The sequence below is a fragment of the Catharus ustulatus genome, chromosome 10 (assembly GCF_009819885.2).
Source record: "Catharus ustulatus isolate bCatUst1 chromosome 10, bCatUst1.pri.v2, whole genome shotgun sequence".
Lineage (NCBI taxonomy): Eukaryota > Metazoa > Chordata > Aves > Passeriformes > Turdidae > Catharus > Catharus ustulatus.
This window is the reverse complement of record NC_046230.1, coordinates 11319037-11345139: the sequence shown is the minus strand read 5'-3', so window position 1 is coordinate 11345139 and position 26103 is coordinate 11319037. Positions and strand designations below refer to the sequence as shown.

The following is a 26103-nucleotide window of genomic DNA, read 5'->3' as shown; positions in this document are numbered from 1 at the left end:
CTGTGGAATTTTTAAAGTTAGGTTTGTAGCCCAGTAATTTTGCGCAATCCACAAATGAAGAAATGTACCAAGAAAATACTTCTCTACTAATAACCTGACAATAATTCCATTTTTCTATACGCTTTTATATACTGATCTTGGAGATCAGTAAATGTCCAAGTGTAATAGAGGACCCTGAGGACACATCACATATGTTATTGCAAAATATCCTAATGGGCTGCTGATAGCTCTCAGCTCTGAGCTGGGGTTTTTGCCATCATCATCAAGCCGTAGGCTGTATTATTAATAATGGCTTTTCATTGAGACACTTTTAAAAATTTGTTCAGAGCTCTGAATATGAAATCCAAATTACCAACTTCCCTGGTGTTTTGTGTGAAAATTCAATGGCGTTTTTTGTTGATGTAAGCTTTGTGTGTGACCCCCCCAGCTGGTTGGGCTGTGCTCCCCATCAGCCATGGTCTCCTTCAAACTGGCTGTGACAGATTCTATAGGTTCTCCAGTTGACATTGTTTCTGATTATCTTTGCAACTAAGCTGCAGACTTAACAGATTTAGTTATACAGGAAAAAAAACCACTAAAATCTCTTTAGCTTCGTATTTGTATAGGAGTGCATGTTGTTTATGTGAAATTAAGCTATTAAACTGAGTTTGGTGAGCTTAGTATGTGCATGTGGGCATACATGTACATAAACAGGAATAACTTTATCTGTGACTGCTTGAAGCTGAAGATCATTTAAATTGAATTTTTCTTTTTGTGTGCCAGTAAAATTAATGCACAAGTGCCAGGAAGAATAATAATTATGTCCATTGTAACCATCATAGCGATGATGTTTTTTAAAATATGAAATTATAGCAACACTAGTTTCTCTCCTTGAGAAGCAACAATAGTGGTGACTGGAGGATGGAAAAAAAATTTATGTAGAAGCAAAGTGCTATTGTTCTGAGAGAAACATAAATATATCCACTGGCTCAGTTTGGGATGGCTTTCTGTGTATTGCAGTTAAAGCCTCCCTATGAGAGTTGTAAGTGGGTTTCTTTCCCATGTGCTTGGTTTTCCATAGGTAAATGGGAATAATGACACTGACCTCCTTTGTGCCTTGAAAGTACTGCTGAGAAACATTATATAAGAATTGAGTATTATTATACAAATCATTCCAGTTTGATCCATCTGTGCTGACCTTTTCCATCCATGCAGTGAGATTACCGTGACTCAAGGCTGATGGGTGTCATTGTGTTCAGCTTATCACTGTACTCACTGCTCTTGTGCCCCGGGATATAAATCAGTGTAATCTTTTTTGTCCCCAAATGATGGGTGTTACTAAGAGTTGGCATTTATTTAGAATTTGGTAATGTTTCAAGTCTTTGCAGTTGCTTTGTAATACTATGTATAGTTACTTTGATATTTCTGCTTGCAGTTGAATACAGAAATCTGTTGAATGTTTTGTCATATTTACTTCCTCCTAAATATAATGATATAATATTAATATTTTAAGCAATTGAGTTTAATGAGTATCTGGACCATGATGCTCTTTGGAAAAAAAGAAAATGGTAGGAAGAAATATTTTACTTGTAATTGATAAAACTTTCTGTTTACTATTTCTTCAACTGCTGACAAACACAAAGAACAATTTGAAAAATTTGAATCTTTCTTTCTGGCCACTGTGGATAAGAAATACCTCACTCATAAAAATAAACTGGTTCTTTTTCATTTGTATTTTAAAATCTACACATTCACATATTTGTATTTGCCAGTGAAGAAAATTAGAAGTAAGAACAAGGGCAGGGAAACATTTTTTTGAAAACTTGGTCAAGTCTTAAGATTGTTTTGACAGTACTGCTGCCAAATGAAGGATTTGTGTGGGGATTAGAAGATGAAAATCTTTTTCATTGACAATAACTCTGGTCAAAAAGACATTTAAATAGACACCATGTGCAAGCAAATGTCTTTTTAAAATCAAGATCAAGTCATTTGAATGACCCTTGTATTTACTGAAGTTACCCCAATGGTGCCCATGTTCATTTATCCAGGGAGCCTTGTAAACGAAGGCACAGGGCAGCAGTAGCTGCTGTTTAAGGTTTATTAGTGGCTTTTCCAGGGCTGCTCAGTAAATCTGGTGGGTTTGTGTGGCTTTGCCCATGGGTCTGCATGTGTTTGAGAGGGAAGTACATCTATACAAAGGTTCAGAGCAATCCCAGGTGCAGCTGGATCCCATGGATCCCAGTGTGCGTGGCGCAAGCTGAGAAGGAAAACAGCTGTGCCCAGTGCTGGATGTGGTGCTGGCCGTGTGCTTTGGCTGTGCTGCTGTGCTCATTGTCCAGTGCTGTGAGCCCCACATGGCCACTCTGGCACAGACAAACATGACAGCCCAGTGCCTCTTGCAGCCTGGGAAGTGCAGCTGGAGACAACTCTGTGGTGTAGCCCTGTGGTAAAAGAGCTGGGAACCAAAACCGACATTTCACAATTTTACTGCGTTTGGCCATGTGACCTTATGCTGTCGGCACCAGAGAAAGTCATTTATTTCTTTTCCTAAAAGGGACAAGGTGAAATAGTATGAGAGCTGATCTTGGAAATAATGGGGTCAAAAGTTTCAGTTGCAACAGAAAAGAGGAAAATTCCTACAGCAATACTGGGAAGTGACACGTCATTGATGGCAACAGCCTGGAATAAGGGAGGGACTAGGTTTTGATGGAATATGCTGGCACAGATTGGGAAATCCTGGGCAAAATCCTCTAGCAAAAACTGCCAAGTGAGAGAACTATTTTGAGCTCAGCATGGGAACACAGTGTATGTAAATCATGAATTACTGTCTTGTGCTTTCTGGCACTACCTCACAAAAGATGTTTCATAACAGAGCAAAGATATACTGGGGTGGTGGGTTTGCAAGTGTGGAAGGTTTATATTTGTTTTTCTAGGTGAGTTGCATGACTGAGTAATTTAATAATTTTATTGAGAAAAGATGCAAGCTGTTTCTGAAGATGTTTTCAGATACAGATTTGCCTTTTGAAAAATTAAGTAGTAGTATTACTCCAGATGCCATAAGAATCTACACAGAACATTAGAATATCCCAGTCTCAATTTGTTTGTATTTCTCATATATCTGTTGAATATTTCTTATGAAGGCGATACTGCATAAATCTACATCTTTTCTACTTTTGTGCTGAAACTACAGAAGATCCTTTTTCCTCTTAGTTGTGTAGCTTCTGCTTCCTGTTGCAGAGAAGTTGTTTTGTTGAATTTATCATTCTTCAGTAACCTTATGAAAAACATAAAATGTAAAATGTAAAAAAAGGGACCAAGTGAGAAGAAAAAATTGGGCAGTGGAGGTGAACAGTTGATGTGAGAAAAGACACGGGAACAGGGATGTGTAACACCACTGAGTCAGCTTGGGCCATGTGGGCTAAGCTGAGTGCTGGCTGGCTCCTGGGGGAGGAGGGCTGCTCTGAAGGGACCTGTCACCTCAGATGCCTTCAGCTGCTGTCTGCAGTGCCAGAAAACATTAGTAGCTCTCCAGGAACCAATCCTTGTCCTCATGACCCCACTAGACCCAGGCTGACTCTGGATTACCAGGCAGTGGCAGCTCTTCCTCATATTTGGTTGTGCCTCAGACCCCATGGCTGCCCATGCTGGATCAGTCCGTGTGCAGGAATGGGGCTGGGGCTCGACTGATCAGTTCCCGGCTCTCCTGCTTTGAAGCTATCACAGAGACAGGAGCAGCTGCCATCACAGTGTCTGTGGATAAACCAATGTGCTCAGGGCTTTCAGAGGCTTGTGCACAGCAGTTTGAACACTCAAGGGGTAGCAGTGCTACTTCAACAGTTTTGATTTAAATATTAGATCAAAATAATTGAGATACAAGATGGAATTTGGGATAAAGGAGGAGCAGCAGTATTTTGGGGCTGTCAGCACAGAGCTGCCCTTCTCTGTGGAAGGCAGGATGACTTAGATCCATAGCAGTTTGGGATCACAAAGATGATCAATATCTTGGGATGAGAACACACTGCATTGGAGATGGCAGGGGAGACTTTACTGTGACATCCAGCTGCCTGCTTTGTGACTTGTAAAGTGAGTAAGGTGAGCTGTAAAGACATCACTTAGTCCATACAGTGGCAGGCTGAGGTTGGCTTACATCAGCAATGACTGTGGAATGCTCTGAGACAGTCAGGTGAGGAATGGTTAAGGCTTTGAAAATTTATTTATGGATACATATTTTGTATACTTGATTATGATTGTAAGTAGGATTTGTATGTTGGCTTCTTTTAGAAGTATTCTCATTAATTTTCACTTCCAAGGCTGAGGAATGTCAGGCTGTATGCTCTTTGTCTTAAGGAAGAATAATTTGTCTCTGGAAATAAAATACATGTAATTTTAAAAGTAAAAGCATTGAAGGTGTAGTTTTGTGAGGTGTCCTTGTGACATCTGCTAAGGGGTCTGGAGGTTACGTGAGGGTGTGTTCACAGCAAGTAAGACAGCAAGTAAGACAACGTGATCCCAAAGTGTTAGAGTGGTGCGAGAATTTGCAAAGTGTTTTTCACAGGTTGCTAAGGAAGTAATTTCAAACTCTCCCACTCTTTTTAGGTAATATTTCAGTAATCGCATTGCCAGTTTCCAGCACCAACTCTCCGACTAAGATTTTGCCAAAAACCTTGGGACCAATCAATGTGAATGTCGGACCCCAAATGGTAAGTTTTGCAACCTCAATAGTGCCAGCTTGTGTAACTGGCTGTGACTTCCTGGTGGTGTAAGACAGGAACAGGCGAGGAACTTGCTGCCTCCTGCCTCAGCCGCAAAGTGCCCCACCTGGATGGGAGGGTGGTGACCTGGGGGCACTGCAGGCCTGGCATGCTGGGACTGACACTCCCAGCAAAGCTCTTGTATGTGCCCTTAGGGGATACCTGTCTTCCTGACTTTAAGTGGAAATTGAAACAGCTTTACCAACTGACGTTTTAACCATTACTCAAGGGCGTATTAAGAAAAATCCCTCATTTTTGATACTCTTTGAATGTTTTACATCATGTTCTCACCAGTAAATCTCCAGCATTGTCAGAGAGTGTCTTTGACGTGTTGGTAGAAATTCTAAACTTGTTGAAACTACTCTTCTTAAAACTCTCTTTTCCGGTCCATGATAACTGTATATGTATATTGATGTTCCAAGGATTTTGGATCTATTTTTGACAAAAAAAAAATTAGATTTTCTGGTGGCCAGAGAGGCAATACTGTGAACAGTTTCTAGTAACCTGGTACCTCCTTGTCAGTCACTTAGCCTGAGTACAGAACCATTTGATGTGTTTTTAAAAAATGGTGTTGGGCCTTTTTCACGAGTAGTGTCCTGTTGTTCTTCCAGGGGTTTGTCCAACTGGGCAGAGGGGCACACACACCACAGCCACCCCCGTGGCACTCCCTGCTCACAGAGCTCTGCCCCCAGCACTGGCCAGGGGCTGCCTGCCAGGAACAGCTCCGTGCGTCAGCGCTGATGCATCTCACTGCGCCTGTGGCACTGCACTGAACAGTTCTGCCACTGAGGATGTGTCCTGGCAGTGCAATAAATAGCCCACAACAGGGAGAGCACTCACTTCATGCAGTTCCTACTCTTATGACTGACTTCTCGAGCTCTGCTTTTGGTTTCAGTGAGCCCTGCTTCCAGTTTAGGTTCCATAGCAGGTAGAAGTCGCAAAAGCTACTGTGTGATGTGAGACACGATTTTTCCTGTTTATTTTGCTGCTTTGCAAGGATAGATCTATATTCAGAATTTTTTTTTTAATAAATAGCCATTAACACAGGCTAAGACACCCAGCATATACAGCTGTGTTGTGCCAGACTGTTTAAAAGCGAATGCTCTTGAGCTCTCAGTAGAGGCAATGTTAGCGCTCCTTCAGCATCTGCCTGTGCCAGCAACACCCTCCCTGCTTGATTAATTGATGAGTTCAGGCCTTGTTGTGCCGCGGTGGCTCCGTGGCTCGGCGCGGGTGCGGGTGCAGGAGCGGCCGGGTGCCGCTAGGTGGCGGCGCGGGCCGGGCCGGGCCGTGGCTCGCCCCGGGGCCTCGGCAGCTGCCGGCCGCACCCGCGCTCCTGTCACCGCGCTCCGGAACACGAGTCAGCCCTTGACACCTTTCTGCCGGAGCAGCCGTCAGGTGACAGAAGCGACACCTTTCCTGTGCCTGCCTACGATGGGTGAAACCAGGCGCCTTTGGTTTACCAGTATCAACCAGGAAATAAATACATAACCTGTACTTGTGTTTTGGTTTCTGTAAAATTCTCTTTTCCCTTGGTTCTGTCAAGCTGGACATTTGCAAACAATAAATGGGATAAATTTATGTCTTTAAGACAAAAAAGACGTGTGTAGTCTCAATGTGGTACCAGGGGAGATGTGAAGTAAAGCTTGATATGCTAAGGAAATGGGGAATTCACATTTTTCTACTAGTCTAAAAACAATAACGATGGATACCAGACAAATACTGTATACTTACCTGTAGTTTATGTACAGACTATATATATGCATATATATATACATATGCATCTATAAAACCACACTTGCAATACCTATATATCTGCTGTATACTTACAGCATATATTTGCAACAGTTAGTTATCAGAGTGCCTTGGGATGCTTACACAGGTGTTGGATAGGTTAAATAGTAAAGGCAACTGCAAAGTTTAGTACAGTCACTACTCAAAATGTCAGTAATAAATCGCATGAAGTAAAACAAAGTTTTAAAAAATTAGGTAAGGTATAAAAATAAAAAGCACTGTCCAATAAACTTTGATATGAATCTTACCATAATGGAATCAAAACAATTAAGTGTGGTTTATTTTAAAGATTAGCTAATCTATACTGTTTCATTTTTAAATATTGTTTAAATTATCCTGGTGACCTACTTTGAAAAATGAACTTGGATGTGATTTAAAAGTAGAGTCCGGGTGGCTTGGTGTTATCCAGCGTACCTACAATTTCACCAGGTTTGCATAAGTGTAAATTCTGTCTATGCTGTAAAGACTTCACATTGAATTCTGTAGGTACAATTAGTTGCCAGAGTGCCTTGGGATCTTGTGAATGCTAGAAACTACAGGGAATGCTTTGCCTGCAGCTCAGATTGTCTTTTGTACAGACAATTACAAATCCATTGGAAAGAAAGAAGGCTGTATTGATTACATTGCTCAAGAAATTGCTTCAATGTACTCATGAATAAACAGTTGGGTGTCTGTAGGTACAGATCCTATCTGCTATGGCTAGGAATTACTGGGAATCATTTGCCTGGTTCTTGTGCATATGAATAATACTGTAATATGGTACAATTAACAGAAAACTTAGCAGCACTGTAATGGCTTGACTGTATGAAGATCTGCTGCCATCTCTTCTGTATATTATGACTGCTTCTGGTAGAGAATTAGTATTACTTTTCTTAGTGCAATGCTTACTCTGAATTTTGGGCTTGTAGTAACCTCTGATTTCTTAAGAGAGCTGTGGTTTGTTTTGTTAATTTTACAGATCATAAGCACACCACAAAGACTGACCAGTTCAGGGAGTGTTCTGATTGGGAGTCCGTATAGCCCAGCTCCAACAATGGTCACACAGACACACATAACAGAAGCTGCCGGCTGGGTCCCAGGGTAAGGCTTTTGTCTCGTTCAGAGATGTCTGAGCATCTGTTCTGATCTTTTCCATTATTCATACTGCTGAATCTATACACTGACGTACATTTTCTAGTTCTTGCACAACTAAATGGAGTATGGTATGTGCTTTTCAGACTGGGAGGCACTTCTGATGTCTGGAGCACGTGAACACAAATTATAATCACCAGTCACTTCACTGTCTGCTTTAACTGTGGTTTCTGATAGTATCTGTTTCTTGGTGAAAATGGAGAGTAACAATGACTCCTGTTAAAAGAAGCCTTTGTTTTTTCCATAAGTTCATGGTATATCCATGTAGCACTGCTGTTGAACACAGAAACAGGTACCTACAGGGGAAGAGACTATCAAAAACACTTACACAGGCATTTAAGAATAAACTCTAATAGAAAACTTTGAATATAATATGTATGATATTTGTATTACTATTCTATATTAACAAGTTTCATGGTGTTCTGAGGTGCTCCAACCAAGCATGACTTTCTTTATCTCTTCTGAGTAACTCTGGTCTTTACAGTGTTTCTTGGCATTTTGTTTTAATATCAGTACTGCTAAGCTTAGGTGTCTCGAAATAGTGATGTAGCTCTTTGCCTCTGAAAAAGTAATATATTTCTGCATCTGGATTAATTTTTCTATCAGTGATGAATGTCAGTATTACCTTTTCAACAACAGAGGTGGGAAATGGAGCATCTAGGAAAGAAAAATGAGAATGCAACGTTTGTACCTTGACTTCTCCATTTTACTCTGTAAGCAAGGTCTGTCAAATTGTAATTCCCAATTACTGTATTACCCCCCAGAGGGTCAATAAACTCCAGGCCAGCCATGCAGTTTTTAAGCTGAATTTTTTTGCTAAGTATGTTTTCATTTCCTGAAATACCTTTTGAATGCACTTAGTTGTGATTTTATTGGAGAAAGAATTTGTCAAAGATTACTTTTTTCCTGCAAATTTTGTGAAATGTGGAGACCAGGCAGACATTCTTTCAGCACCCAGAAGAGGGACAAACTCTACTGTCTGGTCACAGCTTGCTAAACCAAAGAATCACCATGCCTCAGTTTCTGAAGTGTCATCCAGTGATGGGGATTCCCCAAGCAGCCCCACTGCATCAACCACCACCACCAAGAAGCACCATCCTTCTGTTTGTGTACTGTCCAAGTCGAGATACAGGATTTCCAGTTAGCTTTATCTTCTGCTTCATCCATAAAAAGGCTCGAGATGACTCCAGACAGACCAGTCAACAGTGATCCCTGCACAAGTCCATGCAATAGGCCATAATTTCATTTGAGGAACAGAGCTAAGGAAGGGTCTGTGGTATTCCTGAACTGAGGTAGCAAGCCCTTGCTGAAGACACTTCAGAAGACTGCTAACTTTACCCAGTGTTTACTCCACAGACTGCAAATTTTTTCCAAAATGAGAAAAGCACGTTGGTTCACTGGCAAGGCTCGGCACAGGCTCTGGCAGCTCCAGGCCCGTGCCCAGGGCAACCCCTGGCCCCTCCTGCTCAGCCCCCAGATAAGCACCATGGACAGAAATCCCTGTGGTGCTCCCCAGGGAGAGGCCTGGCTGTGCATTCTGGATCACACAACTGAACTGTGCTGGCTTTCAAGCACAGGGTTTCAAAGCCATCATTTTTGTTCAGCTTCCTCCCCAGCAGTGTCAGGTGTTCAACTGTGCAAGTCTGTGCTGGAAGCCCTGCTTTGGAAAGCACAGGGAGACAACGTTCCTCAGCTCAGCACAGCTCTCAGGCACTGCCTTGCTCGGCTGCAGCAGGAAAAGGCAGGTCTGGAAAGCAGCTCCTGCTTGCTATGGGAGTAAACAGGATGATAAGGAATGGCCAGTGATTGCAGACTGCTGCTGTTCAAAATTCATGGCAGCTGCTTCTTCAGACTCTGTCTTCAACTCTATATGCATCAGCTCTAACAGGAACAGTGTTTTACCTCGGGATTTCATTTAAAGATTCCTGAACATTCACTACCTTGAAAATATAGGCTGTATCTTATATCTTACGCACTGTTTAAAGACATTTTTCTTTCACATGGAGGAATTTAAAATAGGCATTTTCAAAGGAGCCCAGCTTCTCCTTTTCAGCCTTGCTGCTAGCTCACACCAGCACTTCTGTAGTTCAAGATGAAGTGACTTCCCTCAATTCCTATGGGCAAAGCATGGTAAAATTTTGAATAGAATTTGTGTGGCAGTGAGAAACTTCCTCAACAAGTCCTAACTACCTTCCCTCAAATTTTATCAAGCTCTGTGTGTTGTATTTTTCCCTTTCAGTAAACATGTAAGAGCAAACGCTAGAACCAGCTAGGCCCCATATACAGTGATTTTAGTTGGTCTGCAGATACTATGTTATTTTCAACTTAAGTTTGAATTGTCTTGTCTTAGGGAGCGAAAACGGACTCAAGAAATTATAGAGTCAGATTTTTCAGAAAGGTGAGTGTTACTGAATGTGTATTTTATGTGTAGAGTCATACCTGGTTTACTTTACTTTGCCTTTCAGAAAGACGACTGTCCAGTTCCTGCTTTCAGCAGTTTTCACTCCTTCACATCAAAGCTGTGTTGAGGTTTTTTTCAGTCTGCTGGTGTTCCTTTTTACTCTTTTTTGTTTCTTTTATCTGTATTTGGTTTTCTTACATATAATCACAATTTTGAAAACCATTCTTGTTTTTTTAATAGTTTCTTTAGGTTTTTACTGCTGACAGGGGCCCTTTTTCTGTAGAATAACAGCTCTCCCTGGAACATATTGTTAAATGAAACCATGAGAATAATAAAAAAAAAGAAAAAGCAAACCCAAAAACAACACAGCTGAACTTTTTACAGGCTTCTGTTGAATTACACATCCAGATCTAGTTTGTGTGATAAAAACAACTGCTTCTGTTTTTTTCTATTACCTTACCTAAGTGCTTGCTTTTCTGGAAGAAGGGGAATGGGAAATGATCCTGACCGTTTGCCAGTTCTTAATTTGGCACCTTAAAACTCAATGAATATGTACTTACTCTCCACAAAAGAGATTCTTGTGTCTAGTCTTTTGCGAGACAACCTGGAGATGAATTACAAATCCATTTGAAGCATGTGTTCAAATGCTATCAGTGTAGAAACAGTCCAGGAAGGGGAAGGGGCTCTGGTGCACTTTTTTGCCAACTTGTAAGAAACAAGAAACTGATGCAAAAGTTTAGATAGTCCAGATTTCTGTTGCAAAAGGTAGACCTTTTGCTCTGTAACAAAGTAGCTTATTAACATTCAATGTATTAAAATAATACTCTTCTCTTTTCAGTAAGAGAAGCAAGAAAGGCGATAAAAATGGGAAGGGTCTGAGGCATTTTTCAATGAAAGTTTGTGAAAAAGTTCAACGTAAAGGAACAACTTCATACAACGAAGTCGCTGATGAGCTCGTATCAGAATTCACAAATTCTAACAGCCACCTAGCAACAGATTCAGTAAGCAAATATGTGTTGAATTTTGTTACACCAATACAGATTTGTCTGGTTTATCTTAGAATTCTGTTTCTGCACTGTTCTGCCACAGTCCATACTCTCCTTCACTTAACTAGTTCTCAAATATAAACTTACCCTTTGAAATCTAAAAATGCAGAATTAAGATGAAGAATTGAACTCCCTCTGAAGGAGTGATGTATAAATGAAGTAGAACAATCTGCCAGAATAACTAAGTTTAAGAAAAGGCTACTCTTGTATATGTGTTCTTGTCAGGCTTTTCAACTGTGCCAGGCTTGCCGTGATGGAATTTCCTGCAGAGATCATTCAGGAAGGTCTAAAGATTCCATCTGCAAGCAAGCTTGCTCATGTGGTATCCAAGGGCTATCACAGATGAAAGATCATGATTTAACACCACTCTGAGCAGAACTGCCATTTTGGCATTTGGTCTTCTCCATGTCTATGAAGGATGTGTTCAATTGCTTTTCCTTTCTTAATTCAATTCTTTGGTTTTAATTAGTGTTGTATTGTTTTCTTAGCAGGCTTATGATCAGAAAAATATTAGACGGAGAGTTTATGATGCCCTCAACGTCCTGATGGCAATGAACATAATTTCAAAGGAGAAGAAGGAAATCAGATGGATTGGCCTTCCTACAAACTCAGCTCAGGAATGTCAGAATCTAGAGGTAAAGGGAGGTACATGGGAAATTCTGGTTTGATCACATGTTGTGATAACTGAGTTGCTCTTCTTTAGAAGATTATTTTTCTCAATTTGAACATGATTGGTTTTGATACTTGTGCACTATGAAAATACAAATTTTGATATTGGAATAAGCTGAAAAAATATGTTTGTGTGTGCTTAGTTCAGTTTCATTTAGTATACATTACACTTAGTTTTTTAAAAAAGCCAAGCTCTTTACCTTACAAAAATGGACATTGATTAAATCAGGGATTGTTTTTAAGATTAAAGTCTGTAGTACCTTGAATTAACCAGAAGAAAGTCAAAAGAATTTATAGTTCAGTTATGATCACAAAATAGTTTACATTTAAAATGAGATAAATTCTTTGTTAATGTCTGTACTTGGAAATATAATTTAAGGGAAATTAAATTGAAAAATAATTCCTGCTGGAATGTCAAATACTAGTTATGGACTGCCAGAGAAAGCAAGCAGAAGTTTTACTTATCAGTTATTTCCATTATTTTTTCAGCAGACTAAGAGTTACAGTGTTTTTACAGAGATGCCAGAATTTATATGCACAAATGTTGCCTGTCCTTCAGGCCAAATGTGCTATAAATAAAAAGCACAAATCACTATATTTACAGCAGTGTGCTGTAATGGCTGTCTGCAAGTACATCTCAGTTTGTGACACTGGGCATTAGGTATCTTAAAAGGTGGGTGGGTGCCTCTCCAGTACAGAACAGTTCTTTTTGTGCAGAGTCATTACAGTGACTTGAAAAATACGTCCATCCAAGGAGAATACATGTGTTCAGTCATTATACTCCAGGATGGTTTTTTAATTCTGGATAAGTCTACATTTTGCATGCATTAATGTAAATGCATTGTTTCCAGTATAGGTTTATTGTTGCAAATATGGAACTTGAATTTCATTGTCTCATCTTCAATAATCATATACAATTTACTGTTTCAGGCTCTAATTACACATGCACAAAATGGAAGCCAGGCATATTTTTCAAAAAATGTTGCTTCCCCAGACATAATAGAAAAGAATGTAAAACAAAACTGCATTTTCATGGTGTGAAAATCAGAATTAATTTTGCTTTTAAAGCTGTATAAAGTGGCAACTGTTCTTACAGTGTAAATCCATAATAAGACTGCCAGTACAAAAATCAGTGCAAAAGAGCTTATATAGAAATCATGCCTGAATGATATCTGTAATGCTTACTAGTTTTAAGAGTCCTGGCACAGAAAGCCATCTGAAAACTGCATTTTAAACATTAAAGTGTGTGAGGAGGAAACCACCACAAAACAACTTTGTAAATATGATAGAGGAGTTTGGGCCAGCTAAGTTTTAAAAGACTTCAGCACTTTGAAATGTTTCAGCACTTGAATGAAAAGGTAATTTAAGAGTTTGAGTATTTTGGGGAGCCAGTGGTGCAGTGCTGGCACCAAGAGGATGATGAGCAAAAACCTCTTTCAACCACAGTGATTGCTGTCCAGTTCTTCAGCATTGCCCCAGAGGAGCCTTCCAGGCACTGCTGTACCTGCAGGGTCAGCACTGCCCTGTCCCAGCTCTGCGTGTCCTGGGTACAGCAACACAGGCAGGAACTAAACTGCTGCAAGGGCTGTGCTCCTGTAGGAAATGTTACCTCTTACCCCTTTTTGTTGCTGCAGTCTTGGCAATTCAGTGAAGTCTCAAACAAAAAGTGGAGGTCACTGGTAAGATACAGGTGATCATAAGCCTAGCCTCCATTTATTTATGTCCAGTAGCTTGCAGCTAGGAGAACAGTGGGACATGCACAGTTCCAAAAGAGTGGAGGGCGGAAGGGGGAAAAAAAACCCAAAGCATCCCCCTGAGCAAGTGTTTGATCTGGTGCCAACTGGCACTCAGTACAAGACAGAAGAGGCAGAATGGGTGAGGGGGGACATACTAGTATCTTGTAATAATTAAATCCTTACTGGAGTTAAATTGTTGACAAAAAAAGACATTAAAGTCTTCCAAGCCTGTTTAATGGAGAAACTCTTATGCCCATGCAATTTGTCCCCATTTACAAAGAAAGCCTGTTCAGTTTGGCACCAGGGAATGGACAAGGTAGCTAAGTATCTTCATGCATTTCCAATTATCTTTTAAGATAGAAAAACAGAAGCGGATTGAAAGGATAAAACAGAAGCGAGCCCAACTGCAAGAACTGCTACTGCAGGTATATTTCATTTTCATTTTTTTCCCCATAAATGAAAATATCAGGTGCAAACCCAACGTTAGACATTCTGAAGTTCTTTATTTTAGATTTAACTAACAGCTGTGACATACTGAGGAGAAAAGTTTGAGCCCTGTACCTTTCTGGATTCTGGTAGGGGGGCCTCTTGTTGACACCATGGTTCAGTTTTGCCTGCTGTAAACCAGCACGCTCCATCTGTGTGCCACAAGCTTTCCCAAGTGTTCTGCTGAAGCTTTGCCAACCTCAGTGGGAATGGGAACACTCACAAGTCCCCTTTGTTGATTCTAAGTTCCCTCAGAGCTACCCTGAGTCATTCTTCAAATTTTCTCTTTGACCTAATCTATGAAGTTCACAACAGAACTTGTGTAAATGTGTGCAGAGTTGTTTTGGGGGATAAAGACATTTCTGGATCTTAAGAGTGGAAGGCTGGCAAATCTAACATCTTTGCTTTCTGTCACATACCTTTGAGGTGACTTTTGGCTTTAATTGCTGAAATATATTTCAAATGCATCTTGTTTATAAAGTAACATTTTATAAATACAGTTACGAGCATTCCTTAGAATTCTATTCTCTGCAGACTTTTAGTCATTTAAATGTACTTAAAGATTTTCTGACATTACAGGCAATAAGGCTGTATTCTTTCCTGCTTCAACCACACTGATAAAATTTTCATGTAATTGATATACACTGAAACTTTCAAATATCTGATGTTTATTCCTTGTTTGTCACCAAAAGGTGTTTCTCTGCTTAGGGTACAATTGGGATTCTATCTGTCTGACCCGATACAGCAGCACTTTCTCCAAAGTATCACAAAATTACACTGCTGAAAATAAGGCAACTCAGGCCTTCTTAGCTTTTAGTCCAAATATTGACAGAGTTGACTTTCCTACTGTCCACAACTGTCATTTTTGCCCTGATTGTGTTGATTACCAAAGGGTTTACCAGTCCTTTGGGATTCTGGCTATCCATCTTTTTCCCCTTAAATGGAAGCAGCACTGCCTCAGGTAGGTAAGTACACTGACTTCCAGTCCCTCAAATAACATTTCCTAAACCCACACATTTTCATACACGTGCAGTCAGATATAAGAAACTGGCAGGTAGTGAGTGGTGTCACAAACAGCACCTGCTTAATAACTTCCAGAGGAGAATTTCCAAACTAATTCTGTTGAGAGAGAGAAGAAGGTGATGGATGAGAAGGGCAAGAGAATAAAAATGCAGATATGGGAAGTGGTGGAATTTTTGTTTCAGCGTAACTGTCTCCTACCCTGAGGTAATTACACATAAAAAGTAGCAGAGAAGACCTCTAACTCCAGAGTCTTTTCAGAAGGATTGGGGAAGCATTCTCCAGCTAGCCTTATTGCTCCTTTCTTGTTTCTTCTGCAGGGAGTGTGAGGGGGTACAGAGTCAATTGTACATGTGTGCAAAAATTGGGTTTAACTTCTGCTTCTGGTGAACTTTACTAGTGCCAAGAGAAAGGCCACAACTAACTTTTTGACAAAAAATTACTGAAGGTATTGAGACTTGGTAAATAAGACCTATGAGGTTTCATTTCCTGGAAACACTGATGTCTGCTCTTTACTGTCAGTGATAATTTTTTCTTTTTTTTGTTTTACAGCAAATAGCATTTAAAAACTTGGTACAAAGAAATCAGCAAAATGAACAGCAGAATCAAGGCCCTCCATCGTTGACCTCCACAATACAGCTGCCTTTCTTAATAGTCAACACAAGCAAAAGAACAATTATAGACTGCAGCATATCAAGTGATAAGTGAGTGTTTATGGAATTGATTTTTATAATTTTATTTTCTTTGTGGACTGGAACTTTTCCTCGAACAAGTGAGGGAAATTTTTCTAGTTTACTACAAGTATTACTGTATTTATGTTTGCAACTGTCACTTCAGGGGGGTTCTTGTTTGTTTAAATATTTAATGCAACTGCAGTATAACATGAATGAGTTTATTAACACTAGTTAAAACAGCCTGACTTTCGCTGTTGTAAAAGGCACTTCAGGCTGACATTTCAAAGAGCATTCCCTGCATAGAAGAAATAACTGAATGAAACTATTTACTAGGACAGCTCTACCTTTTAAAGCAGCCATGTGAATTCTTAGTATGCCATAAAAATGTACACAGTCAGAAACACAAGGTTGTCCATGTGACACAAAAGTAACATACTCCAGGTGATGATAATAATTTTGAAAGTGTTTTTTAATGCAAAATGTTTTTTGAAGGAAAAGATACAGAAATTTTTAATATTGTCTTCATTAGCAAACTGCTAGCAAGTTGCATTCATATTAATCTGAAAATCTTCCAGTTAGATAATTGTGGGTGCTTGTGCTCTTCATCTTGTAAAAATATGGCTGAAGTTTGAGGTGCTGTTACGTTAACTGGTAATCGGCTCACAATCAGTTTATTAGCTGAAAATAGCTGGCTTTGCTCTAATACTGTAGATTACAGATTTCATTCTGTGGTATGCAAATCCTGTACTGAACTTCAAGTCAATCACACAGCAAAAATAGACAGGCTCTTGTAACCCATGCACCACCATGCAAAACAGCAATACTATGAGAAGTTTAATTTTTGTTGAAAATTAGATTGAAGTCCAATATATTCTATGACAAAACTTCTAGAATACTCTCATGAGCACTACAGTTCAGCAAGTTGGGAATTTTAGGGTTATTTTTGATTTAGCATAATTATATCCTTATTCTATAGTCACACTATAGAAGTCTTCCTGCTCTTTTAAACAGGACTCTACTTTTAGGTTTGAATTGTTAAAAAGTTGAACAATTTCACACTGAAACTTCAGAACTGCTGCTTTGATTTGTCAGAGATTAATCTGGCTTTTGGGATCCATAGCAGTGTATCACACTTCTACACTCTCCAACTGTGTGATAACACTCCTACTAAAAGTGAGCACACCATATAAGTTGTTGATACTTCAATTTATATAACTCAGCTTTGGTAGTATGTCACCTGGAGGTCATTAAGTGTTCAACCCAAATTAAGCCAGCTTTCCACTGTGGTTATTATTTGGGCAACTAATTAGTGGCAGCAGCAATAGGTAAACAGTGCCAGAAAGAGCTCTGTTTTAACCATTGTTACACTGATCTGGTAAATAAGGCAGGTAGCAAAGGTGGTGACCTGGTTTGGAGAATTCCCGGTCTGTAGTTTATTGGAGAGTATTTGTGCTGCCTGACTCCATCACTGGTCAGCTTGAGTGCTTGCTCTGCATTTGGTTCCAGATTGAAAACTACTTTTTAAAGGGTTGCCATTTTCCTTTCTTCTCCAAATGACATTTCTATAAGGTACTGATGTTAGTGAATCTAATGAAGAGCTAAGCTCGCAGCATTAGCTACTCAAAATTGTATTTACAGATGAATTTCTAAAGGAAAGTAATTGCTTGGAAATGTTGTATATGTAAGGGTGATTTAATATCAGAAGGAAAATAGGTTTGTGTCCTCTGAGCTTTTTTGTGTGCAAGAGCAGCCAAAACAGAGTGAAATGTCTCACAAATTTAAAAAAAAAAGAGAAGTTATTGGGCAAGTTCTGTTTAGAGTTTGAGAAGATAGATGGATGCCAAGCAGCATACTGGGAATGGCATTTCTGAAGTTGGAGTAGGAAAAGCAATTTCTTCAGATGAAAAGGAAGTAAAGAACACATTTTAACGATGATGCACCTGAATTAGTAAGTCCCATTTAAACAGGAAAAATTTATTTAGTGTATATGGTACTTCTGTATAAATGCTATTGTTCCTAGGAAAAAGAAAAAAACTAACCAGAATATCTTGTTTCAAACAAGCATTCGGACACAATATATGTATAAGAAACTTGGAAAATTGGAACATCTCTAAGGGGAAATGCAGAAGAATTTGTACAGCTTTGTAGATACAATTCTGTACATTAGAGAGAACATGTAGGAAGTGGCCTCTTGTACCCTTACAGAAAGAATTACCAGTAGCAGCAGAAAATCCAGATTAAAATCACTGGTGATCAAATTTGTACTTACCATGGGAAAGGGACACGAAATGTACCCAAATTTTGTATACACAGTAATAATAGCCTCTGGAGCTGGCTTGTAGTACTGAATAATAATAATAATAATAACATGGCAACCCAGTAGATAATTCTGCAAGAACAAAAGTTGATTTTTCAATAACAGCTGAAATTATGCTAAGAAAAACAGTAAGGACTGCAGTGTAAAACTACATGCATATAGTGCTTTATATTGAATACTACAAACTCATGTTCTTGGAAAAAGTATGGCTTAAGTAAGACACAGGAGGGCAGCAAAAAGGACTGAGGCTATGGAAAGGCTCTGACAGAAGGAACAGATGGGCTCTTTGGCCTGGAAAGGAGAGGACAGTGGATTCCCAGGTGTCTCAAAAATTACCAGTGATATGGTGAGCATGCATGCTGCACACATGAGAACAGCTGCACACAGTTGTTTATTAAATTGAGCGCCATTAAGAGAAGATACCAGGTGATGACAAAAAGAATGTTTTTGTAACAGTCTGTGCAAATCATAATATTTGATTTTGTTCATGCCAAAAGTTTACATAAGTTCAGAAGGGAGTCGTGTCAAGTGCCTGAAAGAAAATCCTCAAATAGCTATTAACAGCAAAGTAGAAGCGTAGGGATTTTCTGTATCAGTGACTGCAGGCTGCTAGAAACTAAGCTGAAATACTGAAGACTGTGAATTTCTCAGTTTGGAAACTTGCTGAGAAAGGAAAGTAAGTTACTTTCCTTTCTAACATCCAGTATTTGGCTACAGCACATGAGAGAAGAAATGCAGAGCTATCAATAAATGCAACTTTTGATCCTGTGCCATAAATTGGAATTCAGTTATGAGTCAGTAATTACAGCTTGCTGGTAGTAGCTTGGTATGACACCAAGCTGTGCCAGTTTAGGCAGCAGCAATGTAATTGTACTGTTAAAATTATAACAACACATCTTGTTTTCCCTCTTAATGTGATTATGCTGAAATAAATAAAGGTGCATAAACAATAGGTTTTACAAGTAATAAGGTATGAGCCACAGAAATGCTGTATATAACTGGCAATTACATTTAACACAAAGCATTAGATTACCAATTGAAAATTCTGTGTATAAACTCAAGACCTGTAAAGCTTCCAAGCTTCCTGGTTCAGGTATAAGAAAATAAGTATTAGAAAACAACCTATCAAGAAAATTGGCATATGACATAAACTTGGAGAGATAATGGAAGACCCACCAGTGAGTTGTTTTTTAAAGACTGTATCTCATTGATGGGTTGCTTTTCTGAGGATAAAGGTTTTGTCAGTAGAAAAAAAGGTACTGGGAACTAAGCCTTATTTTACAGACCAGAACTGTTCAGACTTTTAATACCTGTGATGACAGTGTAACGCCAGCCTAAATGCCTGTGCATTTCTTTAAGCTGTCTGAAGTTTATATCTCAATTTCCACTTTTATATGCAGTTAAAAACATTTTGAGAGTCCTGCAGCAGAAACGGTGGGTTGTGAACACACAGGACTCTGAACAGACTGCTTTCTAGCTGCATCCAAAAAAGCAAAATTATACCAAAGTAAATAGGTCAGTTCACAGGAGGAGTGTTACACATTAGAACAGAAAGTGAAATGTAAAAGCAGGAAAACAAAATAGTTATTTTGGTGACAGGGCTTCAGGTGACCTTATTGGCTTTAGTGCAAGTAAAGGTTCATGTTTAATAAGGCCTCCCTCTTCCCCTTTGAATCTACTTAATGAGGTAGAAAATTTTAAACTTTGTTCCTGCACTGGTGAAGTTACTTTAATTGAGAATGTGCCATTTTAAACCTGTAGACTTGCCAGTCACAGAAAAAATATTTCTTGCACTTCTCTTTTCTTTAGGACCCTTTACAAAAAACCAAGACTCTAGAGGCTTACCTCAGTGCATACCAAAACCACCAGAGAAAGAATAGGCAAGAAAAGCACACCTGTGCTCTTCTCAGAATCATCTCACTTTTAATTTTTTACATGCAGATTTGAATACCTCTTTAATTTCGATAATACTTTTGAGATTCATGACGACAGTGAGGTGCTGAAGAGAATGGGAATGTCCTTTGGGCTTGAAGCAGGCAAATGCTCAGCTGAGGACCTAAGAACTGCAAAATCACTGGTGCCAAAAGCTTTAGAAGGCTACATCACAGGTAAGTTAAATATTGTTCCTGATCAAATCTGTAACCTTACTTAACTGAAGCAAATTTAATTATATTAACTTATATATGCAACATTTGTGGGTTTGTGGGACTTAGTAGGGTGATACATGTGCCAGTTGTTTTACTGTTAATTTTGGAAGGTTTATCTTAGTTGTCTTGTCGACTTAATGCATGCTGATTTACAACAGTGTGATGTGTGAGCTGCATTATGAAGAAATTGTTTCTTAAATAACAAATTTCATGTGTTATTATTAGTTTTGAGTAATGGAGTGTATCAAAGAGCAAAGTGAAAGAAGGCAGCTCTTCCCAAGCTGAGGAAAAGGAAAGAAAAACAGCATCTTGAACTGGTTGGGTGTAATCCCTCAGGAGCCAGCAGGTGCCACCTGGGAACTAATCTTCTCTAAAATAAAAAAGAGGTTCCAAAGACTTCAGGACAGGTGTCCCAGGCAGAGGCTTTTACCTCCCCTGTTTGAAGAGGTTGTCCTTAGACCCAAAACTAGGTCTCCTTCAGTGTTGCATTGCTGGACTAGAGCTGCCAAAATTCGCTATCACTTCCTATAGTTATTGTCACTGTGTTCTTCTTCCTGTAGACACAGCTTAAACTTAGCCCAGGATTTTCTCAAGTTTTTGGGGGGACTTTATCTGTAAATAAGTTGATTATTGAGTACAGACCTTTGTTTCTGAGGAAAGGGAACAAAGCTCTTGCCCCAATTTCTCTACTGCTACATATAAATTAGAATTCAGTTACATTTGATAAAAGTAGTACATTTTAAATGGTTTAACATTTCAAACTACAAATGTGCTTATGTTTATTAACTAACACCTATTTGTGGTCCTCTTGTCCTGTGGATTTTAAAACTGAGATTTAATATTTTATTTTTGGTCAGTTACGAAATTACACCTGAAGTATTTAAAACATGGCACTCACAACAAAAAGAGAAATTGAAAGAAATCTTGATCTGTTCCTCGCAGATTCATTCAACTCAACATTATTTACCATGTGATTTATCAGCAATGTAAAAAAGGGGAAAGGAGAAGAACCCGTATCTTTTAATAGTGTCACAATGTTGAAGTTAATTAATTGCTCCCTTGTGTCCAGGATCAAACTGAAATTTCTTTTTCATTTTAAGCCTGCATTAATTTACCTCCAGGGAACAGGGTTCCCTTACATTTGCAAAAAAACCCTGTGTCATGACACTATTTACTGAGTACTTCTCTAGCAGCAAACCAGCAGCTTAGAACCTATATAGAGTTTTAATCATAAGAAATGCATAGATTTTGTTTTTTACTCAAAAATCATTAAGGCAAGTAATGTACTCTTCATACATGGGTTACATTCAGCTGTTTCAGTCTCTGTAAAAATTAGCTCAGAGGTATTCCTACTAGTATATGTATTTTAAAAAATATATACTTTAATTTACGTATCAGTACATCTATTAATTTTAAAGGTTTGCTTGTTACTAAATTATGTTACACAAATCTACAGTTAAAGAGTATGAATTGCATAGTGATGGTTTCTAATTGCAGTAAGTGACCAATAAAGGAAATGGATTTAAATGTTTTGCACAATATTTGAAATAACAGCGTTTACCTATTTCTATGTTTTTTATTACCTTCCCATTTAACCTTGGGAGTTTTTTGACATTTTCTTACACAGCAAGAGTAGGAAAATAGAAGGGTCATCACTGGTTTCTGGAATTCATGGTTATTTCTAATTTGTCATGGTGGCTCTATGAAGAACAATGACTTCAGTTACTACTATAGAGGAAAAACAGATCCAGATCTCTTATTTATTCACTGAATACATTTACTGCACTCAAGATTCATTATGATCCTGGTAGCTGACTCCATGGACAGCTGCTCTAGAAGCCGGTCCTGTTCTAATATGTGTGAGTAGGTGAATTATTTCCTGTACAATGTTAGTTTGACCTTAGCCTGGTCCTTTTTTCCAGATAATTCAGATAGTACTAACAGTGGTTTGTACTATAATGCTTACCACTAGGACTAGAGAACCAGTTGGAGGAATCCTAAGTCTACACCAGTTCAATTAAAGAAATTTGACAAAAAATGTTGGACCATCTCAGCTTTGAAAAGCAGTAACTTTCTATTTGCATTAAGCAGCCACATAAATTGCTTGGAACGGTTCATGTGTTTTAGCCATTCTTCAAGTGCCCAAATTTGATAAAAGCAGTGTCTTCTAGGTTTCCTATTTTCACAATGTTTTAGCAAATAAATGTATTTTTCTAATAAATACATTGGTATGATCTCCAAGTATGACATGGTACTGAAATCAGCAGAAGCTAAGGCATATTGACCTCATAGAGAAAAAGATTCTATGTATCTTAAATTATTTTTGTAACACACTTTTCTGTTGTTTGACTGTTATAACTGACAATGTCTATAACATGACACTTGCACCAGCTTAAGAGGACATCCCGAGGACACAATCTTAATTATACATTCCTGCCCATTTCTGCATTTTGACCCAGGTACTTTCCTTTGTGCTCTCTCTGAGCTGGTTCCAGGTACTAAACTGCAGGCTTTGTCTGGCAGAGGAGTTTGTAACAATTAAATAGAAATATGTAGCAAAGGGCTCCAAACAGAACAGCTTGAGTGGAAAGGAGGGAGCCAGGTTGCTGCCTGAGCAAAAATACTTCACTGCCTGGGACAAGCATAAACTCGTAGAACAGCAGCGAGAGTGACATCTCTGTCTTTTGGGCTGTGCACATCCTACAGGCATTTAACACAAAATTTTTACCACAAAACCCACCTTTCTTAGTTGAGTCCTGACTACTAGAAATGAGGCTGCAGATAAAAAAAAAAAAGCGGGAAATAACAATTCTGAGGCGCTAACAGTTGGGGTAACAACATCTCACCTTATGTATCCCGCTAAGGCAGTGGGCAAAGTGGTGCAGCTTAGGACTTGAATTTTTCCCTGTGTGAAGAAGTGATCTGCTGTTCACCTGTATAATTAGCCATGACTAGAAAATGGTCTGGAGTTGGAACTAAAGAATTAAGAGCACCCACTGCCTGAGCAAGTTTGTTCAGATGCCAACAACACTCCCATGCAGCACTTGTACATTAACTGCTAAAGCTATTGAGAGTATTGCTTTAGAGCCTTCTCAAATAAAGTACAAATTTCTACCAAGTGTTTCTGCTACAAAATATGCCTAATACATAACAATGCCACTATTAGATTGGACTGCACCACCTTGGGAAGGTTTATTCAAACTGCTGTTCCTGGTTTTAAGTGTAGCTATTAGTAATTGATCTACACTGCCAGAAGAAATAAGTATTTTCATTGTAGGCACACTTCTGTTTTGACAGACTTTTTCATACTGGGAATGGCCTCAACTCCCCATCTTTCACAAACTTTTTATCCCTTGCTCCTCAGAGCCCACTGGAAAACTGAATTTAGAAATATAAGGCAATGAAAATGGAAGGTAGGGATATGCTTTTATGAGCCACCTTTCTGCCATGCTTCTACCTTGCTCTTCAAAAAGAAAACTAATGAGCTATTATTCAGAAATGTTAATAAACCACAAGATTACTAGCAATGTCTTGTTATTCTTCTGGAATATTAAACATGTACACACAGGTACACGCCTTCAAAATACCAGGGAACAATACTATGGTACAGCTCTATTAGTCTAAATACAATGCAGTCATTCCAAATGGTTTAGCCTCCTCCTGCACAGACAGAAGGAAGCTGTGGGAACATGTTCTCTGTAATATGAAACCTGTTATTTAGGGCAATCTTGATGAAAGACATCCAGGTCCATCCACATTTAACTGTTCTCATCTATTCTGTGCTCACAGTTCACCCTAAAACTGCCACTTACTAACATTTGCTTGTCAAGTTCCAAGGACTGCTGCCAGGAGCACCACCTTTGCTAGCCTTGCTTTGTAGCATGACATTTAAATATCTTGCTGCAGCAGTTTTCTTTTCCACAGCACAAACCAAGGTAGCCTGTGGATCCATCCCAGTGGATGGTGAGCCAATTTACGCGGCTGTGTTGACCTGCTTAAAACAGTCCCTGTGCTAGGCAGCACTGCCCAAATCTAGAGGAACCAAAGCTTGACAAGAACACATAAGGACAAATGAGAATGTGTACGTAACAAACACAGTTATTCCTCTTGCCTGCTGTTATAGAACAATTCCAGATAATTATGAGTAGTACAGTCCCAGTTACCGCCACTCTGCTGTCTAAAACAGAGGCATAGAATTTAACTGTAAGGACTCTAACTTCTGATTGAATGTATCTAGCTGGAACCACATGCAAGTACCGTGCAAAAGAACTAGACAGTCTTGATAACTTTGTTTTGATGTTAATTTTGTATCAAGATGGAATTTGGGTAGGTGAATAGAAAGCCTTATCTAAGAAACAAATTAAAAACACACACGCCAAAAAAAAAAATCCCCGTAAATGTAACTGGGTCAGTGGACTTGTTTTGCTGATTCTCTTGGCAGAAATGTGCGTAACTGGAAACAACTGAAAGGCATAACTTGTTAGGGAATTTGAAAACAAGTACTATGGGGCTTTTAAGTAACCTCTTCACATCCCTCAAAGGGCTTTTAGCAAACTAGCTCAAGAAACTCAGCATTATTACGAGACCATTTTAATGGCCTTAGCCCCACATTTCCTATCCCTAGGAAGGAGATGCCTTACATGTCTCATATGCGGTGTACAACAGGCTCTCTCTTCCATTCTTGGCCTCAGCCCTTTGCCATGGTCTGTGCATGTCCACAGTTGCTGCCCAGCTCTGGCTGGTGGCAGAGTGGATGAGGAGGCTGCCCCACAGCCAGCCATGAGAGCACCAGGCTGAAACTGCCCTCGGCCACCAGAACACACAGAGACTGCCTGGGTCACTTCAGTGCACTATCTCAAATCCAAATAAATACAATTCCTTTTGTACCTTCACCATGTGGGGCAGCCAAGGCACTTGGAGCTGTCGGGGCATTTCACAGAGTCAAGCTGTGGCAGTTTCCATGAACATTCCATGAACAACTCCAGAACTCTTATTTCAGATATCTGTGATTGCATACAGCCACCAGCCAGGTGACTCTTCTTCAGACTGAAAAGCTGAGAGCAAAGCTTAAGTGCATCCACAAACACGGGATATAATTTCATCTTGATTAAACAGGACACATCTACAGTATAACACTCAAGCTACTGGTATCTTCTAAACTAAATTAAGGGATCCTAACTGCAAAGAGAATTCAAAATTTAAAATTATAAAAGGAAGAAAAAAAATAAGTAACTATCATAAATAGTTATGCTTTCTTCTAGATATGTCTTCAGGATTTTCATGGATAAACCAAGGGTTACTTTCAAGTTCAGCACAAGCAGTTTCCCATTTTGAGGCAGTTGGAGGCACTTATGATGCTAAAACAAGGTAAATAATTTTTTATTCAGGGATAGTTATAGATGTTTGTGGTACTTCAGTAACCTTTTCATACCGTTTGCATGCAGGAATTGAGATATTTTCCTATTATGGTTGATTTTGATTGTGAAAAAGTCTCTTAATTCTGTCTTCCTTGAAGGATAATTATATTTGAAAGGTCAAATCAACATGCTTAGAATGTTGAACATACCAGCTATTTTGTACCTGTGTTTCATAAGAACAGAATCCCTTTCAAGCCCCTTTTCTAATTAACCTTAAATTCCTGCCTGGGCATGGACTGCAAATAGATAATTACATGTGGATAAAAGCCCGGTAATATTTCTGAAGAATGCATAAGAATGTCTGCTCTCTAAATGCACTTCTGTTTAAGATCTCATGAAAGAAGTTTACTCCACACAGCATAATAAGAATTTAAAATTAAAAACCAACAGCCAAACAAAAAACCACCATGTGCAAAACCCCAACCTTAAATACACCTCAGCAGCCAGACTTCGCTTAGAGATTACCTGTACCATAAAAAGTGGAAATAGGGATTATTTTGGAGCAGGCTCTTTCTCATAGCATTTAATAGCTTCA

General features: G+C 39.1%; 1 protein-coding gene across 5 annotated transcripts in view; it reads left to right on the top strand.

Annotated features, from left to right (window-relative positions):
* TFDP2 (transcription factor Dp-2) overlaps positions 1-26103 on the top strand; it is a 56495-nt gene that overhangs the window by 22516 nt on the left and 7876 nt on the right. For 3 of the 5 annotated variants that reach the window (XM_033068706.1, XM_033068705.1, XM_033068702.1), the window contains 9 exons: positions 4576-4679; positions 7483-7604; positions 10006-10053; positions 10895-11057; positions 11591-11737; positions 13864-13932; positions 15566-15717; positions 19946-20112; positions 25413-25518. In XM_033068706.1, coding sequence (XP_032924597.1) covers positions 4677-4679; positions 7483-7604; positions 10006-10053; positions 10895-11057; positions 11591-11737; positions 13864-13932; positions 15566-15717; positions 19946-20112; positions 25413-25518 — 977 coding nt within the window. In that variant the 5' untranslated portion in view covers positions 4576-4676. The remainder of the gene's footprint in view (positions 1-4575; positions 4680-7482; positions 7605-10005; positions 10054-10894; positions 11058-11590; positions 11738-13863; positions 13933-15565; positions 15718-19945; positions 20113-25412; positions 25519-26103) is intronic. The other 2 variants (XM_033068703.1, XM_033068704.1) reach the window with 2 other exon arrangements.